General features: G+C 55.9%; 2 protein-coding genes across 2 annotated transcripts in view; both read left to right on the forward strand.

Moving 5' to 3' along the window:
• The first annotated feature begins 4,167 nt into the window (after positions 1–4,167).
• LOC113974823 (C-factor-like) lies at positions 4,168–9,664 on the forward strand. The gene is made up of 6 exons (XM_027698330.1): positions 4,168–4,326; positions 6,752–6,803; positions 7,612–7,802; positions 8,142–8,300; positions 8,576–8,686; positions 9,378–9,664. Exons 1-6 carry the CDS (start codon positions 4,186–4,188, stop codon positions 9,489–9,491), a joined length of 768 nt encoding a protein of 255 aa, XP_027554131.1. The 5' UTR covers positions 4,168–4,185; the 3' UTR covers positions 9,492–9,664.
• Positions 9,665–11,062: 1,398 nt separating this feature from the next.
• The window catches only part of RIPOR1 (RHO family interacting cell polarization regulator 1), a 37,670-nt gene continuing 29,765 nt past the window's right edge, over positions 11,063–18,967 (forward strand). Inside the window, exons 1-2 of the mRNA XM_027698278.1 lie at positions 11,063–11,960; positions 12,708–13,152. The gene's annotated coding sequence lies outside the window, so the exon portion shown is untranslated. The remainder of the gene's footprint in view (positions 11,961–12,707; positions 13,153–18,967) is intronic.

The following is an 18,967-nucleotide window of genomic DNA, read 5'->3' on the forward strand; positions in this document are numbered from 1 at the left end:
CAAAAGGCATTCAGGTCTGTTTGGGACACGTAATCACATATTAGTCACTTGCTAAAGAATCAATAGGTGGTGATGAACGAGCCACTGATCAAAGGGTGGGGTGAGACCCAGCACTGAAAGGGAAGCTGGGCAGGCTCCCACCCGCCCTGACTCATTTTCTTCTGGGCTAAAGAGGATTAGTGATCTAGTGGGGGTTGGAACCAGGAGATCTGTAAGGGCTCTTCCAAGCGAAGCCATTCTGTGATTTGATGATGTGATTCCATGACTAGTGACATCCCATTGCAAAAGAATGCAGGGACTAGGGGTGAGAGCCTGAGCCTAACTACAGCTCCCAGGCAGGGTTTCCCACGGCCCCTTTGTCACAGCTTTGCTGTTTTCCAAGAGGACTGGTCCAGGTTACACCTGTATTATATCAGAGCTGGAGAGGGACCTTGGACAAGGGCATGGAGTGACAGAACAAGGGGGAACTGCTTCAAGCTGGCAGAAGGCAGTGTAAGATTGGGTAATAGGAAGGAATTCTTCCCTGTGAGGCTGGTGAAGCACAGGTTGCCCAGGGAAGCTGTGGCTGCCCCATCCCTGGAAGTGCTCAAGGCCAGGTTGGATGGGGCTTGGAGCAAACTGGTCTAGTGGAAGGTGTCCCTGCCCACGGCAGGGTGGCTGGAACCAGATGGTCTTTAAGCTTCCTTCCAACCCAAACCATTCTGTGATTCTATGACTCTGAGATTTAAAATTCTCAGGTCTCCATTCAAACTCCCTCGGGCCACAGCACTGGGACCCACTGCCAGCCTGGGGCCTCACACTGAGTTCAGAACCTCCTTTCTGGGGATGTTCAAGCAGTCAAGGTGCCTCAGCTCCCCGGGTGCAGCCGTGCTGGCAGCACTGGCAGTTAACCACAGGGACAGACCTGCATTGCCAGGACCCATGGGGACACCACAGATCCCCACTGACCTTCTTTTCTGCCACCCTCTAAGGATAGAGGGATGGGTTATCCTTCCTGCTTCAGCACGATTCCACGAAAGGGACCTCAGAACTACCATGCAAGACAAATTTGCTTTCCCACCATCACGTTTGCTGACAGGGATGGCTGAGCACAGGCTGTTGTGTGTGACAGTGATGCTCCATCTCAGGAACACTAAGGCTTAAATGACCAGCTTGTGACTGGCTTGGTTTGACATCCACCTGTTAAAGTGAGAAAAGGAGGCACGTGTTAGTTTAAGCACAAATACAGTAATAATGCAGATGTTAATTTAGGAATCAAGCTGAAAAAAAAATCATTAAGTCTTATTAAGGAAAAACATTTCATCGTGAAACAGTGGATCTTTAACAGTACAATCTTTACAGTACAATCTTTAAATTAAAAAGCATATAAGGAACTATTGAAAATTCACTTCCTGCAAAGAAGTTAAAAGCTGAGCACCCTGCTACTCCAAAAATGTCATGACAAGGTAGATGATGTGACCTACTGCCCACAGAGCTGAGCAGAAAAATGCAGTCTGTGAACAGCAAAAATTCATACTGTTCTGTAAGCAGCTGTGGGGACTGCACACTGCTTGGGTAAAACAGGCTGTATTGATGTTTTATCAGCAGAAATTAAAACTTTTCATAGTTGTTCCTTCTGGTTTCAAACTGTATTTGTTAAGAGGGAAGGAAAAAACTTACTCGCTTTTTTTTTTTTTCCTAAGATGTTTCCCCCTCTCCCTCTAACTACAGTTTTTTTCTATTTCCAGTGATAAAGCAGCACTTTTGATGGATCCATCAGCTCAGTGCAAAGGACATGTGCCCACATGTTATTTTTGTTTTCACAGTATGGAAACTTTAATTGAATTACAAGATCAACAAGCTGATAACCAGAATGACTAGTTTAGATTTTTAGCTAAATGAACTCAAATATTTCTTTGTATTCTTACAGAAGGTTTAGTGGGACGTGTCACCTCAGAGAGGTGGGAACTAGCTGATCTTTAAGGTGCCTTCCAACCCAAAGCATTCTAGGATTCTATGATTTATACTCTTAAGCACTTAAAATGCATGAATATCTGACTCAGGCTTTACCAGGCAGCAGGAGTTTCCCAATGCACTTGGGTAAAAGCTTTGGGGTTTTTTTTGTTTTGGTTTGGTTTTTTGTTTGTTTGGCTGGTTGGGTTTTTTTTTTCTTTCTTTTTGGTTGCATTTCTTATTATTACCTTCTGAAACCTCTCAACTTTTCACTAACAAGGTTTTCCAAAGAATCGATAATCCCCTATTTTAAATGGGAACAGAGGCATAAAAGCAGGTCAAGCAATGCTCTCACCGGGAAGTATTTGGTTACAGATGCTCAGAGCTGCCTTTCTTTCACGGGTCACATTTGCATTCAGAACAGGCTCCTCCTGCCTTCAGCTGTGGCTGCACATTAACCTTTTCTGCACAGCAGATCACGGGGGATCCCTGTATCCAAGGCTTTTTGAAACAAGCACCTAGGAAGAGCCTGTAAATGCAATTTGCCTGCAGTGTGCAGGATCTGTGTGGAAGAGGTGGCCAAAACCCCATCCCACAGCGTGGTTCACCGTGACTGTTTGTACCCCAGTCCTTATTTGCACAGAAGGAGGCAGCAAAAGGAGAATGGGACCTTTAATCCAAATATCTGCCATAAGGAGGGTTTCTTCTTTTTAGTTTATTTATTAATATAATCGAAGATTTTTATTAAACCCCAACTTCTGTACATATCTACAAAAAAAGTTTCTCAAAGCATTTTAATATCCCAAACTAAACTGGGGAGCCATGGAGCTCAACCATGGAGAAGGATAAAGTTAACACAAATCACCTGATGCTACCACTACATTGATACAAGTATTTAGTTTCTGATTTATCAGCATCAGAGATCATTTGTCTGGTGTTTGTCAAGCAAGGATGAAAATAAGCAAAAGAAATAACAATCCTTAGGTGCACCAGGGTTGCTCAGTCATTACTTTGCTGTTGAGCTCCTGATTATGTGCTCACCCTAATGGGATTTTAATGTTGTTTGTGCATCTGGTCCATATAACAGCTGAAAATAAAACACTAATACCCACCTCCAGGCTGGCACCATGGCTGGTATATGCAGGCCCCTTCCAGACACTCTCCTCCACCTCAGGTGATGTTCATTGTCTCTTTTCTGCATTCCCTTTTCCCCTCAAGCCCTGTTTTCCCACCCCTACATGCCAGCAAACCTTTTCCTTGCTTTCCTCCTTAACTACACCTTTGGTACAACTGTTGAACCAGGTACCTGACACCGAGCAGCAAAAATAAGAAGAAAACATCCCCCAAAACGGCCACACCCCCAACTGCAGTCCAAGTCACAGAATGGTTTGGGTTGGAAGGGACCTTAAAGATTATCTCATTCCAATCCCCTGCCATGGGCAGGGACACCTTCAACTAGACCAGGCTGCTCCAAGCCCCATCTAACCTGGCCTTGACACTTCCAGGGCAGGCACAGCTTCTCAGGGCAACCTGTGCCAGGGCCTCACCACCCTCACAGGGAAGGATTTCTTCCTATTATCCAATCTAACCCTGTCCTCTGTCAGTTGGAAGCCATTCTCTTGTCCTGTCAATTCATACCCTTATCCAAAGTCCCTCTCTAGCTCACTTATAGACCCTTTAGGCACTGGAAGGGGCTCCAAGATGTTCCTGGAGCCTTCTCTTACCCAGGTCAAATGACTCCATCTCTCTCAGCCCTTCCTGAAGGTACTCCAACCTCTGAAGATCTTTATGGCCCTATTTATGTACCAAATTTATTGCATCTGATGTTTAGGGAAAGAGCCAAATCAGGTGCATATCTGGGCATGCAATAAAAACAGCTGTGAAGGGGTTGGTACCTCCTGGTGCTAAATGGGTTTATGGTCGGTTGTTTTTTTTTTTACCCTTATCTACGATAAAGGTTACCGTGCTTAAGGTGCTGAAGGCACCACCCAAGAACCCCTGCAAGCTTTCTGCCTCGCACACCACCCTTGGGGAGAGATGGGGGTCCCCTCAGCACCCCCCCTAACCCCGCATCGCTCCTCCCCGCGGGGACGCCAGGGCTGGGATGCGCTCGGTGTGTTTCTACTGAATGTTACTTGGGAAGGCAAAAACACAGCCCAGGCGTTCCACCCTCCCGCCCCCGGTGGCCGGGGCACCCCGGTGGCGGTCAGCGGGGTCGGGAGGCGGTGCCGGGCGGTCCCGGGGGAGGCGGCGATGGCGGCGGCGCGGACGGTGCTGCTGACGGGCTCCAACCGCGGCATCGGGCTGGAGCTGGTCAAGCAGCTGCTGGGGTCGCCCAGACCCCCCGCCTGGATCTTCGCGACCTGCCGGGACCCCGAGGGGCCGCGAGCACAGGTCAGTGCGGGCAGGGGGGGCCGCGAAAGGGTCGCACGCTCGGGCAGCGAACAGCGATCAGCGATCCGCTCCCTGCTGCAGCACCGGGTGCTCGCAGCGCGCCCTGCCCCGCGTGGAAGTCGCCTGAAAGTGCTCCGGGTGAAGAATCGGCCCCCGGGCTATTTTGGGCCGTGTCGGAGGTGTCCCGACCCGCCCTCCCGTGCCAAGGCTTCTCCCCGATCCGCCCTCCCGTGCCAAAGGCTTCTCCCGTGCGCCGCGGGCGCGGCCGGAGCGGGGCTGACTCAGTGCCTGCGGCTGGGTGAGGAGGTGGGAACGGCAGCCCTGCTGCTCCGGATGAATCGTCACACTCCGCTCTGCAAACTCTGGAGATTCAAACCTCTGGGGATTCAAAACCTGGGGTCTGCAGAACTGGTGGCCCGTGGAGCTGTGGGATCCCCCTCCTCCTGCTTCCCGCTTCACTAAAGTGGGAGAGTGTCGTTGTCGCGGCGGTCAATAATAAGAATACACAGTCTAGTTCCAAGCAACAAGACAGGAGAGGGACAGAACAGGAACAGGATCTTTATTGCAACCGATCTCTGACGTTTATACTCCTCGGTGTAACGCACATGTTGCCTTACAATTGGTGTTCCTTTATAAACATACCTTAGGATTGGCTGCCCTGTAACAAACTCACCATGACTCAGCATTTGTAGTCACTCAACCCTGACGGGAGAGACTCGCACGTGTTGCTTCTGTAGGGAAACACAAAGCCTCCCCCGTGCTTCCAGCTTCCCTTAGGTCCAGCTTTTCAGTCTTCTGCTTGCTGTGTCCCACTGAAATGCAAGCAGGGAGAAGTTTGCTCTCTGATAGATCCTGGCTCCAGCTGATTTGTTGGTTGCATGTGTGGATTACTCCATCTCAGGAGTAATCCTGGCACGGTGAGAATCCATCCTGCCAAGCCAGGGGTGCCCAGCTCCTGCTGCTCCTGCTGCCCAAGTTGGCTGGGTCAAAGCTAGGTCAGGTCTCTTATTTTTGCCTTGTACTTCTCTCTGCCCACAACGTGCAGGACTCAAGCAATGATGAGATCAGGGACTTGCCACAGCGCATCGAGGGTAGAGTGTGACTCCACCACGCTGGGGACACATTGCTCCTCCTGCCCCTTTGTGCCTGGATCTGGTGGTGGGGTGGGTGAAGCTCATGCTGAGATGGTGTGAGACTCTTGAGGCCAGCAGCTGGACAAAACGGGGGGAGAAACATCTGTTGGCCACCACAAACCATTTAGATGGATTTTCCATCATTTCCTGTGCCCAGGGCTAATGTGGGAACATGGGTTCTGGTGGGGAAACCCAGAGATAAGTGAAGGTGGACCACAGCCCGTGCCAGCAGCTCTCCCACTCCATGTTGGTTGGACAGGTCCTCTCACAAGAAACCACCAGTTTGTGTTTCTCCTGCAGCATTCTCTGTGGACGTGTCTGGAAGAAGTTTTCAGTTCTAAAAGTAATCCATGGTGTTTTGGGTTCTGTTGCCTGAAAGTTGCTATAGTTGAAGGAGGCTCAGAGCAAAGAGCTTCTAGAGACTGTGAAGTGGAAAGTTTCCTTTTTTGGAAAGAGCTTCTGAATCCTCCACTGTGTGAGTAGGCACAGGCAGCCAGGACGATCCATGGCTGAAGCATAAAGAGTTAATTTATTTCTGTTCTCTCACTAACCAGGGGATCCCTGACAACCCTGGGTAGAGTACAGAGGTACAGGGGATGCAGGCACTGTTAAGATCCGTGCTTGCAGATCACTGGCTGCTGTTCACCTGGTTTATCAAGGGTTATTCCCAGCTGTAAGGTCACTTGAATGATTTACAATCCTCCTCCACAGTCTTCCACTTTTAACCCATTCCTCCCAATATCCACATTTGGTGAAAACAGTCAATAAAAATGTGCAGAGTGGTTCATTTCACTCGAGTGGGTGGGGTGCAGTGTCCAGAGCAGAGTGGGCCTGGGATTGGACTATTTGGATCCAGATGTAACTTCCCCCAAGGTCAAATCTGATACTGGCACTCACAGCTGTTCCTCCTCCACCTCACTTCCAGCAGCCTCTGGGAGACACTTCTGGCCGTATCCCCAGACAGTTTGCATAATTTCCTGGGTGAGCTGGTCCTTCAGGGTTTGCTGTCATCCTTTGCTGTGGCTCTGGCTGGGCTGTGCACATACACCCTTTGGGGGAGTGACCGCAGGATCTTGCACTCGCGGCCCTGTCGTGCTCTGTGCACGTGCACGTTGCTTTACGAGGCCCAGGAGAAGCCTGGGGACCAAGGCAGCTCCCTGGTCCAGCCGTTCACAAGCGCTGAGAAACGTCTGGAAGATGTTTCCCTCAGGGTGGGCCATTGCTGGTGCCCCAGGATGATGCTCGGCATCGTCTCTGCCTTGTGCTGATTGTTTCCGTGTCTCTTTTTGTAGGAGCTGAGAGACCTGGCAAACAAACACCCAAACCTGGTTCTTGTGAAGCTGGGTAGGTGCGCTCTGTCTCTGAGCTGGTAAATTCATGACTGCTGGCCATGTTTGGCCCATTTCTCCTTCCCTCCCTCCCTCCCTCCGTCCCTTCTGGTTGTACATGGAGATCCAGTTCTTCAAAGCTTCTTCAAGTCCTGCTGCCAAAAGTCCAGACCTGTCTCTGCCTCAGTACCCCATTCCCTTGAGCCTTCTTGCTCCATGGCCACAGGACCAGGATGTTCTTGAGACCCATCCCGGGCAGCCTCTGGCTCCCCCAGCCAAGTGGCCACATCCTTGCTCTGCCACGCAGCTGAACTGCCTTGATCCCAAGTCCCAGCCGAGACTAAGAGGGCTCTGGGAGAAAAGCAGCTCCTGTGGAAACGCTGCATGATCAGCCCAGAGCCTGAGCAGCAGCTGTAGGACCTTGCAGACCTATCCCACAGCAGGTCCCAGCACGGCTCCCTTGGGGACCTGTCCCCTCCAGGACTGCCCTGGGTTCTCCACAAGTTGCTCAGGCGTGGAGATGGTGCCTGTTGGGAACTGACCCAGCACGGGAGTCACAGCAGCGCTTTGCCCCCATGGTGGGCTTTGCCCGGTGGGCTGCCCCGGGGCAGGACCTCCCGCTGCTGGTGGTGGGGCCGAGGAGGCGGTTTTGGGATGAGCTGGGATGTGCCGGGGTGCTCAGAGCTGGTTTCACAGCACCATCTGGTGCTCACGGATGGAAGAGCCGCGCGGGTCGGGATGTGCGGCTGTTCGGCAGCACCTTCACCTCCCTCTTCCCCCCAGACCCTCCCACGGCTCTCAGACTCCTCTCTCTCCCACTGCAGATGTCTCAAATCCCTCTGCTATCACCGAGGCGGCGAAAATCGTGGAGGTGAAGCTGAACGGCCTGGGCCTGAACCTGCTCATAAACAACGCTGGCATCTACACCCCCACGGCGTCCCTGGACACGGTCGATGCTGAGGACATGGTCAGGACCTACAAGACCAATGCAGTGGGGCCAATGCTGATGGCCCAGGTACGGGTGAAGCTCTGGGGATGAGGTTCACCACGGAATTTGGCCCAGCTTGAGGGTATCCCGGGCTGTCCGTGGTCACAACAGATATCTTGGAGGGCTTTGCCAAGTTTCCCGGGCTGTGGGAGGGAGGGGGCAGTGGTAGGGCTGCCCTCCCAGCCCAAGCCCTCTGTAGCCCCCCTGCACTGTGCTGGGCTAACTGGGAGCAGGCAGGGCCACTGCAGCAAAACACCCGGGCTCTCCTGGCTCCCCACCAATCTTTCTCTTCCTTCCTGGGGTCGTGGTTGCCATAAGTGGGGCTGGCTTGAGGCCCAGGTGTCCCACAGGTTTGCTTCTCCCCAGGCATTCCTGCCTCTGCTGAAGAAGGCTGCCCAGGAGAGCAAAGCAAAGGGCCTGAGTTGCAGCAAGGCAGCCATCATCAACATCTCCACTGTCATGGGCTCCATCAAGAAAACGACCGATTCCTTCTCTCCGCCCGTCATCTCCTACCGCTGCAGCAAGGTATGGAGCAACCTCCCCTGCTCCTGAGCTTGCTGGGAGTCAGAGCTGCCCCTTGCCAGGCCTGATCTCAGGGAAGCACCTGAGACTGCGAGACGGAGGGACTGATCTGTGCTTAGAATTGCCCAAGCTCCTGTGGCATCTCCGTGCCCACCCAGGGGAGACGCACAATGTCCCTTGAAGACTTGGCGTTGCTTTTTCTCCCTCAGCAAGAGGGGAGGGAACCTGGTTCATGGAGCTTTTTGCTGCCCGTGGCTGATGCTTCCTTCCTCCCCCAGGCTGCCCTCAACATGCTCACCATGTGCCAGGCTCTGACCTACGGGGAAGCCGGGATCCTCTGCGTGGCACTGCACCCTGGATGGGTGAAAACGGAGATGGGCACCCAGGAGGTGGGTTCTGGCTGAGCAGGTCGAGAGGGGAACCCATGGGTGGGACCTAAGCCTACAAGACTTCACAGGAGGTAGCTCAGGTGGCTCTTGGGAGAAGGCATCCATGTGAAAACGAGCTGCCTCTTGGTTCTCCAAGTTGCCCACATGTGTGGTGGGCCACACATGCAGAACATGTGATGCTGCCTGGGAAATAGCATATTTCTACAGCATGTATCCAGGGTGAGCAGGAAACCTCTTCAGGGGGAAAAGGGGCTTTGGGCAGCCTAGAGTTGTGCAGAGAAACTGAATCTGACAGAGCAAGGAGGAGAGGAGCAGCACCATTCCACCCTGTGCCCCCTTCCTCGAGGAGCTGCAGGTCCACGAGGCCTCCACACATCCTGCAGGATCCATGTTTTGCAGTGGGAGTTGTCCCTGCAGCACTGGAGTTTTGAGAAGCCTGCACATAGCATCCCATTTGCAGCGGGGGTCTCCTCTGTGTCTGTTTTGGTTAAACCTCTAGCTGGCTTTCCAGCCCAAGCCGACAGTGAGCATGCAGATACCCAACCATCCTCCCACACAGCAGGCTTGTCCCACCTCCTGTGGCTCTCTGCTCACTCTGGGTGGAAGGAGCCTTGCTGCCCACGTGCATGAGCCCAGTGGGTGCTGGTGGATGGCCCGGAATGACGGTGGTGTCTCGTTGTGCCCGTTGCAGGCTGACCTGACAGTGGACACAAGCGTGCGGGGGCTGCTGTCTGTGCTGCCAATCCTTTCCGAGAAGCACAGCGGGGCTCTGCTCAACTGGGAAGGTAAAGCCATCCCCTGGTGACAGCTCTCTGTCCCTGTGAGGGACCCCACAGTGCCAGGGCACTCCCTGGGTGCACTGGAGCACCGGGATGCTCTGTGGTCTGCAAGGAACCTACTTGGGACTCGGTGGGTGTACAGAGTGTGATCCCTGCCTTCACCTTGCTAATAAATAAAGTCAATTAGTACCTTCTCCCAGCTGCAGTGTCCCCGCTGAGACTGTCTCTGCTCTGGAGCTGGCCCCTGTGAAAAATAGTCTGGCATTAATGGTTGGACTTGATGATCTTGGAGGCATTTTTCCAACCTATGATCCTAGCAGTCTGTCTGCCTTGCAGGAGCTGGGACAGCTGGATCCAACCTAGGTCCCACTTCTCTTCTGGAGGTGGTGCTCCACTGCCCCATCCCTGTGTGGGGCTAATGCCAGCCCCTCCTGGCAGTGTGTTCCTTGGGCCCAGGCTGACGTGCCCTTTTCCAAGCCCATGCTGTGCTTTCCAAGGCCCTCAGGAGACAGCACTGCCAGCAGCATTGTGGGGAGCTGCTGTATGGATGCTCCCTGGCAGGGAGACACTGGCCTCAGCTTCATCCTCAGGGGAGCTCTGAACCACCTGGGCTCTTCCACCTGATCCAGCCACCTTATTTCCCATGCAAATGCTCACTGTCTTTGCTCTTTCCCAGCTCGCATCCGTGGCCAGAGGAGTCAGTGCCCACCTGGGCACCTCCCTATCAGTGCTGTGATGGCAGCAGGAGGAGGGAAATCCCTTGGGAGGAATGGCTGAGGGACGGGAGCGTGGGTGAAGGGCCTGATCCTGCCTCTGTGTGGCTGTGCTCAGCCCAGTGCTGGCTCAGAAACACGGCCAAGCCTCCCCCGAGTGCCCTCCCTGCCCCTTGGCAGAGATTCTCCTGCCCCAGTTACTCCACACAGGCCAGCTGGAGCCCAGCCAGTCACCACGGGCTGGCTCCATGCCCGTCTCTCTCCGTGTTTCCCCCTTCTGTCCCATGCCACGTGCTGGATCCTGGGGGATGAGCTATGCCAGGGACCCCACTGTGGTTTGCTGACAGCTTGTAGTTGTCCCCCCCTCCGTGATCACTGCCAGCCCCAGGAGACGGATGTAACTGCTCCCTTGGGAACATGGGGAGAAGCAGGACTGCTGAAGGCTGGGACAAGCTCCATCAGCTTGGCTGAGGGTCTGCAGAGCAGGTGGCACGGGATGGTTGCCCACCTGCTGTGGCAGTGGGGTTGTGGCTGAGCTGGGGGGGCTGGTAGATCCATGTCTCTCCAGTGAGAGACCAGATGGGCAGGTCTCCCTGCTCCAGTGCTTGCCAAGTGGTGTCGGCTTTTCCTTTGCACGAGTTCCACGTGTTTGTGCTCGTGGTTATCTCCCCGTTTCCTCTCCTGTCGGATGTTTCCTGCCCCTCTCCCTCCCTTTTGCTGGCTTTGCCCTTTGTGTCAGGCTTATTTCCTGGCTCTGGGCAGTGTCAGACCTCTGTGTTCCCCCTGCCCACCGTGATGGCAACACAAAGCCCTGTGTCCTTTCACTGGGTGCAGCACAGTGCCCCAGGGGACACTTGAAATGGAGCACAGGCAAGCTTGGACAGAGTAAGGGTCATTTAGGATCCATCTGCTTTTAGCAGCTGGTCCATCTCTATTCTGCAGCTGCAGCACAGGTGCCAACTGGGCCGGTGTGTTGCCACAGGGGACTGTTGGGTCCAGCAGTAGGGGAAGCTGAACAACCCCTGGGGACCCTTCCCGGGGCTGCACAAGGGCACGGGAACACGTCTGGGGACTTCCAGGGAACGTGGGTGGGGAGGTTGTCACCCAGAGCAGCTCAGACGGCCTCCACCAGCCCCTCTGGAGCCATAGTAGCATCTGGGGGCAAACACCTCTCTGCTCTGGGAGCCCAGCAGCTCTCCAGGCTCCAGGGATTGGCCTCGGTGGTGGGAAAGACCCGTAATTCCCAGGGTCTTCCACCAGCTGCCTTCTTCCAGACCACTATCCACTGGCAAAGACTTACTGCACCAGGAATTGGAGTCAGGCAGGTGCGTGGTTTGGGATGGGAGCAGTGAGGACGTGGAGAGTCCTGACCTGACTTGCCAAGGTCAGGGCAAGACCCATTTTGCGAGGGACCCTCCCATGCCCAAGTGGGGGAAACGGCAGCGGGCAGAGCCCCTGTGAAAGGCAAAGCCTGCTACAGGAGGAGAGGGTCGAAAAAAGGAAACGGGGAACGGAAGAGGGCTGCTCCTGTGACAGCAGTGCAGCTGTGGAGGTGGAGCAGCCGGCAGAAGGCAGGTCACAAACAGCCAGCACACGAGGAAGTGCTGGGACACCACCCAGCCTGGCCAGGGCGGGCGGCCACAGCAGCTCCAGGTGCAGCAGATCTTCACTGGCCAGGGAAGGACCAGGAGCAGAGGCAACCAGAACTGCAGGGACCTTCACCAGGACCTGGAGATCCCCTTGGCAGGAGTCATCTTCCAGCCAAAACTTGCTTCTGCCAAGGTGTGGGCACCGTCTGTGGCGTGGGGGGACGGGGCAGCAGGATGGGGACGTTCCTGTGCTGGGTGGTTCGGTGGTCCTGGGGCTCAGAGCCGTAGGTGGCCATTCCCAGAGCCATCAGCAGTGGAAAATACTAATGCTGGGAAGGCTGGATTGTCTGGGAGTGCAAGTGCTGGGAGGGTGCTGAGGTCCAGGGCTGCCATCAAAGTACAGGGATCCAACGTGGGTCCATGAGAAATGGGGCTCTGGAGGAAGAACGTCCCAGTCCCTGCAGCACCAGGGCTGCTGAGGAAGCCGAATGGGACCAGCAGATAATGTGCTGAGGCTTCCTCTGGCATGGCTGCAGCTGCAGGGCTGGGGTTGTTCCATGGCTATCAGTCCCTGCAGAGCCCTGTGCATCCCTTCTCCCTCCCTGTGTTATTGTTAGCTGGGAGGAAGCAGCTTCCCAAGTCCCACCTCAAGCTTTTAACCCGCTGCTGCCTGGCCTGATGCTCTGCTCTCCCATCAGCCAGAGCCAGGAAAGCTCCACATCTGCCTTGGGAGGATGGTTTGAAACTGGGAACTTGCTCCAGGCTTTACTTTTTTGGGGACCAGCAGCACCCCATGGCTCATCTTCCCCAAGCCACGTTGTCTCCCACGGGTCTCCCACAACCCCTCTTGCAAAGGATGGACACTGGCATTGTCACCTCTAAGGCCCTGAAAGATTTAGATGCCGATGCTTCCCTCCTTCCTCTCTCTTCCCCCTTTTAGTTGGTCGGATCCTGCCTTGTGCTTCCTCTGGAAGTCCCCCTGCTCTGCTGGGGGAAGGCACCATGGAGGCAGCAGCTTTACCAGCTTTGCACAGACTTCACCCAAGCACCTGATAAACGGTTTGGAGGAAATCCCTCTTGAGGAAGAAAACGGCGGCACTTCACCGGCTTCGTTTGACGAGCTGGGGTTTAACTGAACCCCCCGGGATCTCCAGAGGTGCTACCTGCCACTCCTTGAGGAAGTGGATATCAGACAGACATCTCAGCAGCCTCTTCCAGACTGTCATCTTCTCACGCAGCTGAACTCTGCCAAATTGCCCCCCAACTTCTCTCTGGGCAGGGAGGGGACCTCAGTGTGCCATCAGCACAGGCTGGACTGTGCCCTCCCTGGTGACAACCACCAAGGGACACCTTTCCTGAGCATCAGTGTCCATGCAGGAGCAGAGGTAGGTCACAGAATCACAGAATCTGTCAGGTTAGAAGGGACCCCTGGCTGGTCCCATCTACCCAGCTGCTGAGCCTGATGGGGTGATGCAGGGATGCTCCACCTCCCCTGCAAATATATCACAGATGTTGATGTGACCACCACGTGCCCCGTGTGCACCCCCAGAATAAACCAGAGGTTTGTCTGCTCCGTGTCCTGGAGCCCTGGCACAGCCACGCACACGGATCTTCAAAAAACCCTGTTTGGGAGCACAGGAGGGTGCACCCATGGGTCACGATGAGGTGCTCGTCCCTCCTCCCACAGCTGGGCTCTACCCACGCCTTTGCCCCCAGCAGTGCCCGGAGTGATCCCTTGGTCCTGCTCTGCAGGGTCCTGCCGGGGGTTTGGAGCAGGTCAGCCTCTCCCTGCCCGTCCCATGGCACCAGCTGGGCCTGAATTTCCAGCTCTTCCAGAACAAGTTCCCGGGTGGCTGCACCTGAAGCTGGCACTGTGCCGAGATGCCAGTGTGCCTGTCTGGTGCTGTGACCGTGCAGGGGGGGGCTGTGGGAATGGCAATGGGGTTCAGGGCATGCCATGGGCTGGGGCAGGCTTCCTGCTGCTGCCTGCAGGACAGGAATCACTAGAGGGGTCATCCCTTCGGTCCCCAGCATGTCAGCACAGAAATGTGTCTGTTCAAATGCAGTGAGTGGCACAGGGAATTTGGGATGTCCCTGGAGACCAGCAGGTACCTATCCCATCCCCTCTAGCCACACGGTTTGTGTCCCTGCCTTTGTCAGGGGTGTGGGGTGACATGGCTGCGATGCACAGTTCAGAACCAGACTTGCTCCCCTGGAGCATCTTTCCCCCCTTGTTGTCTCGAGGGAACGGAATTAGCCCCTGTGATGGCAAGAACAAGGATCCAAGCTCATTCCGATGTGCTCTCTCCCGCATGTCCCTCTCCTCGGAGCCAGGGAAGTGACGCTGGGGAGGAACTTGGCTGCTCTTGTTTGTTATTACAGGATAAAGTTACCCTTTAAAGCAGAGCCAGTGCTGTCAGGGCTGCATACCATCCGGGAACATCGCTCCTTCCCAGCGGCTCCGGGACACTTCTGGTTATTGTGCTCGCAGGGAGCCAGCCCAGCCCCAGTCACAGCGAGTGGGATGCAGGTGGGGGGATCCAAAGAGGAGCCTCGAGGCTTTTTTCACACCCTGGGAAAGCTGGAAGCAAAGGGGAAAGGCCTCTCTGTGGAGAGAGACAGCTCTTCTGACTCTGGGATACGTGGGAAAGAGGAGCGGAAAGCAAGGGCTGGGAGCAGTGGAAGGGCAGGGGGAGCTGGATGTGCTTGGGGGTGTCTGTTGCCTCCTGGGATGCTGATCTCACCCCAGCTCAGCTGGGGACCCTCTGGTGAGGACAGACTGCTGGTTTCCCACTGGGGAAACCGCTGTGCACAGGCTGGGCAGTGGCGTGCAGCTGGCACCCATCTCACCCCCCTGCAAGTCCAGCTCAGCATCTCCGGGCCATGCACAGACAGGAAGAGGGCTGGTGGCTTCTCCTCCGAGCTCCAGCCTCTGTCCCTGGGGGTCCCAAATCCAGGGGAGGGCCTGGCACCCCAGGAGACACCCCAGCACCCCAAGGCTTTGCAGACATGGGGGTTTCTCAGCAGTACCCTGGCCATCCCACCCAAGCTGGACCCTCGGGAGGGGGCTGGGGGCTTGCTCAGGGCTTGACCCCCCCCACACACTGAGCCATGACGTGCCTGTGGGGTGGAGGGGAAGGAAGCTGACCCGGTGGAGCCGAGCCAGGGAGAGCTTCCTGGCAGCGAGCTGCAGCCTCCAGCGCCTTCCCTGCCGCTGCAGATGGCTCCGAGCGGGATGCAAAGCAGGCAGAGAGAGCTGTGCGAGCCCTTTCCAGCCATTCCCCAGCCTGGCATCCACCCGCTTGTGCCGTGTGGGAGGCGACGAACGCCAGCTGGGGCCCTGACACCGCCACCTCAGCGGGGTGTCGAGGGAAGCCTGACTCATCCCCAGCAGGAGAATGTGAGACTCGCACATGTAAACAGAGCTGGCCCCAGCGCGCCGGGACACGTGACAGATACAGGAGAGACTGGATGGAGCCACAGCCTGGGGCTGGTGGCATCCACACGTGTGCTAGAGACACGAGGGAGAGCCAGGATGGGTCCTTGCTCAGGGGGGCATCACTCGGGTAATGTGGCAGGATGTGGCAGGATCCTTGTTATCAGCGTGTCCCCCCCCCCGCTCTCCTACCCCTGCCCCACTGGGGGTTTTTAGCAGCTGGTTTTATCCCTGGTCTACCTGTTTGGCTGCATCTGCTTTCCTCCAGGGACGCCCTTCACACTGGGGACTACTTTGGACCAGCAGCTCAAGACAGGCAGAAGAGGTGCAGGATGACCAGGGAAGTGGCAGAAAAACACATGGATGTGGCATGAGGGGACATGGTTTAGTTGCAGGCTTGGCAGTGCTGGGTTAATGGTTGGACTCAATGATCTTAGAGGTCTTTTCCAACCCCAATGATTCCATGATTCTATGAGAGCAAAGCTCCTGAGATGCCATCCCATGGTGCCAGCCTCAGGAGCAGAGTGTGGCTTGTGGTGTCAGGAGGTCTCCCTGCATCTTCTCTTCCACAGGGATGGAGAGAGCATGGTGGCAGCCTGGGAGCAGGGGTGTCTGTTCCCATCCTGGGAGCAGGGATCCCTCAGAAACCTCCCGGTTATTCAAGGCACTCTCCAGCACGTGATTTCCCCTTGGGTTGATCTGTGCTGTGCTGTGGGCTCTGGGCTGGGAGAGCTGCAGGCCAGCGGGGAGAGGAGATATTACAGCACTTCCTATCCTTGCTTACCCTGTGAAGCCGGTTTCATTTCCTTAATCCCCATCCCAGCGTTTTCTCTGTTGTTTTCTTTGGAAGGGAGGGAGCTGTGCTGAAGGCTGGTGCTCACTGCAGGGAGCACTTTCACGCTCTGGGAGATCAACGTGGTTGCCCACTGGCTGTTCCCAGATGGATTCACTCTCTGCTCTTGGGTGCAGTGGGGCGGATCTGGGTGTGTGTGTGGGTTCTGCTGCTCTGCTCGGGGAGGACCATATTCACATGCATTTGCATACAGCTCTGCCAAATTTGCAGACTCAGCCCTGCCAAAGCACCTCATGCTCCAAATGGCCTTTTGCTCTTGCACCTCCTATGGCACCAGCTTTGGGGCAATATATTTGTAGCACAACCGACTGGATGGGCTGAGCTTTGCTTCACCTGGTGCGACGTTGAATCCTCAGGCTGCTGATGCCTGAGCTGTGCTGTGGTCCAGCCATGCCACCCTCCCTGCCACTGGTCCAGCCATGCCACCCTCCCTGCCACTGGCTACATGTGCTCAGCTGGGCTGGTTTCTGGGCTTGCCCATGACCTCAGCCTTTTTGCTCAGTGTTGGACAGTCCCAAGAGACAGTAGGAATATTGTGAATCATGAATACTTTTGGAGTGATCCCTGGGGCGTGTGCCTGAGATGGTTCCTGCTGTGCTGAGGTGGGCACGGCTGCCTGGTTGCAGGAGGTGGAGTGGCCCCAAGGGATGTTCAGCCCCCCCAGGCTGAGCAGGGGCAGGGGTTGGAGATGCTCCCTGCCACCTCCCGAGGGTGGAGGAGGGAGTTAGGAGAGGAGACAGCTGGCTGACAGCCAGAGAATCTGGACTAGCACCGTTCTGCAGTTCCCTGCCCTCCTCGGCCCATGCTGGGGCTGAACCTGATGCAGTCCCAGTCTGGATGTCCTGGCTTTGCTGCAAAGCCCTGACTCGTGTTCCTGCTCGCTGGCCAGAGTCTGGGAGAGCTGACCACCACCCAGTGCTGGCCAACACCAAGCAGGTTTGTGGCCGCTCTGGGGGTGTCCTGTCCTCCCTTCTCCAGGCCCTGCGGGCAGGCACAGTGCTGGGACAGGCAACTCTGCCCCATGGAAAGGGACGGGCTGGGTCAGGGCTGTGCCTCAGCCTGCTGCCGCCGTGAGCTGGCCCCGGGCGCGTCGGGAAAGGTTTTCCAGCAGAGCTCAGAGGACCTGCTGGCACAGCCCTTCCACGCTGCCGGCCAGTTCCCCAGCGTGGCCAGGGCTCCGGTGAGTCAGCTGGAGCGGCAGCTCACATTGCTCATGCTGCATCAGCGCCGCCCTGGCTCCCTTAGCTTTGTCCCGGGTTGTGTTCCCCAAAAACGCGCATCCTTGCAGGATGAGAAGCCCCGCGCTGGGATGCCCCAAGGTGGCAGCAGGGATGGTGGCATGCTCTGTGGAGCAGAGGCACCTTGGCTGCTCACGGGGACGATGGCCGGGCTCCCACTGTGCTCAGCACGCGGGGCTGTCCCGGCGCAAGGCTCGGAGCCCTGGGCTGTGTGTACTTGCCTTGCTCCAGCGCTGAGCAGGAATGCTGAGCACGCAGCAGCTCCAGCCTGGAGCCAAGGGCTGGCCTCCAGCCCTCCAGAGAGAGGGGAGAGGAAGACGTGGCTCCAGGCCCAGCCTGCAGTGAGAAGAGCAATTTGGGCAGAGACCTGTGGTGCGGGGCTCCACCGACCTTCCTCTGCACCGCGGCAGGCGGATGCAGGCAGCTGGCACAGCTGGTTGCTGAAGCTGCCAGGGAGAGGGGAATGTGCTTAGAGTGGTCCTGGGTCACCAGGCTCTGGAAAGGTGTAATCCTGTGGTGGGAGGAGCTGGGCAGTGCTAGATGGTTCTCAGACAGGGTGCCCTTGTGCTCAGGAACTCCTGCTTGCACCAATATCCAGCTTCCCAGTGCTGGCAGGGACTGCAGGGAAACCTCCTTCAGAGACAGGAGTCCAGGAGTAACCATCTCTATGCTGTGAGGGTTAACCCAGGAGTATCCTTATCCATACTGGAAGGGTTAACCCAGGAGTATCCATCCATATCCATGCTGGCAAGATTAACCCATGGAGTATCCATATCCACAATGAAAGGGTTAAACCAAGGTTAACTGCATCCATGCTGGGAAGGTTAACTCAGGAGTATCCATCCATATCCATGCTGGCAAGATTAACCCAGGAGTATCCATATCCACCACGAAAGGGTTAAACCAAGATTAACTGCATCCATGCTGGGAAAGTTAACCCAGGAGAATCCAAATTCATGCTGGCAGGGTTAACCCCTGCTAGCCAGCAGGCATCGTGCCTCCATGAAGCCAGGAGGGAGTTTCGGGGGGGCAGGCAGGCCAGAGGTGCTGCAGGAACTCAGGCAGGAGCCTGTCCTTGCTTTTGTTTGCCAAGCTGGTCTGTGCTGAGCAAGCTCCCAGAACAGCGGGTGCGTTGCGCCAGCCCCGGCCTTGGCACGGGCAGTGCTTGGCTCCACGACCCAGCCTGGCAGGCGTGTGGCCGACAGGAGGGTGCTGCAGGCACCAGCTCTGGTGCAGGCAGCTCTGCCGGCCCCAGCCTGGCCAGGTCCCCTCTCCTGATGTCTGCAGGGATACAGCTGCTCCCCATCCCAGCAGCAGCCAGGAATGGGGCTTTGCCTTGGGATGGTGGTGCACAGGTAAGAGAAATGTGGTGGTGTGGCTCAGTCCACCCCCAGGCACCCCAAAGATTTACTGAGAAGGTGGTCAAACCCTGGAACAGGCTTCCTGGAGAGGTGGTTGATGGCCCAAGCCTGTCGGTGCTTGTCAGAGGCATTTGGACAATGCCCTTAACAACATGCTTTGATTTTGGGTCAGACCTGAAGTGCTCAGGAAGTTGGCCCAGATGATCCTTGCAGGTCACTTTCAACTGAAAATTTTCTTCCTTTCCTTTCCTTTCCTTTCCTTTCCTTTCCTTTCCTTTCCTTTCCTTTCCTTTCCTTTCCTTTCCTTTCCTT

Source organism: Neopelma chrysocephalum, unplaced genomic scaffold, assembly GCF_003984885.1.
Source record: "Neopelma chrysocephalum unplaced genomic scaffold, ASM398488v2 Primary Assembly neopelma1_125, whole genome shotgun sequence".
Taxonomy (NCBI): Eukaryota; Metazoa; Chordata; class Aves; order Passeriformes; family Pipridae; genus Neopelma; species Neopelma chrysocephalum.

What these genes read in the sequence shown, in the direction of transcription:
- LOC113974823 (XM_027698330.1), top strand. Translation starts at nt 4,186, where the DNA reads ATGGCGGCGGCGCGGACGGTGCTGCTGACGGGCTCCAACCGCGGCATC. An exon ending in TCTCCTACCGCTGCAGCAAG is followed by an intron (nt 8,301 to 8,575) that starts GTATGGAGCAAC and finishes TTCCTCCCCCAG; the next exon opens with GCTGCCCTCAACATGCTCAC. An exon ending in CGGAGATGGGCACCCAGGAG is followed by an intron (nt 8,687 to 9,377) that starts GTGGGTTCTGGC and finishes TGCCCGTTGCAG; the next exon opens with GCTGACCTGACAGTGGACAC.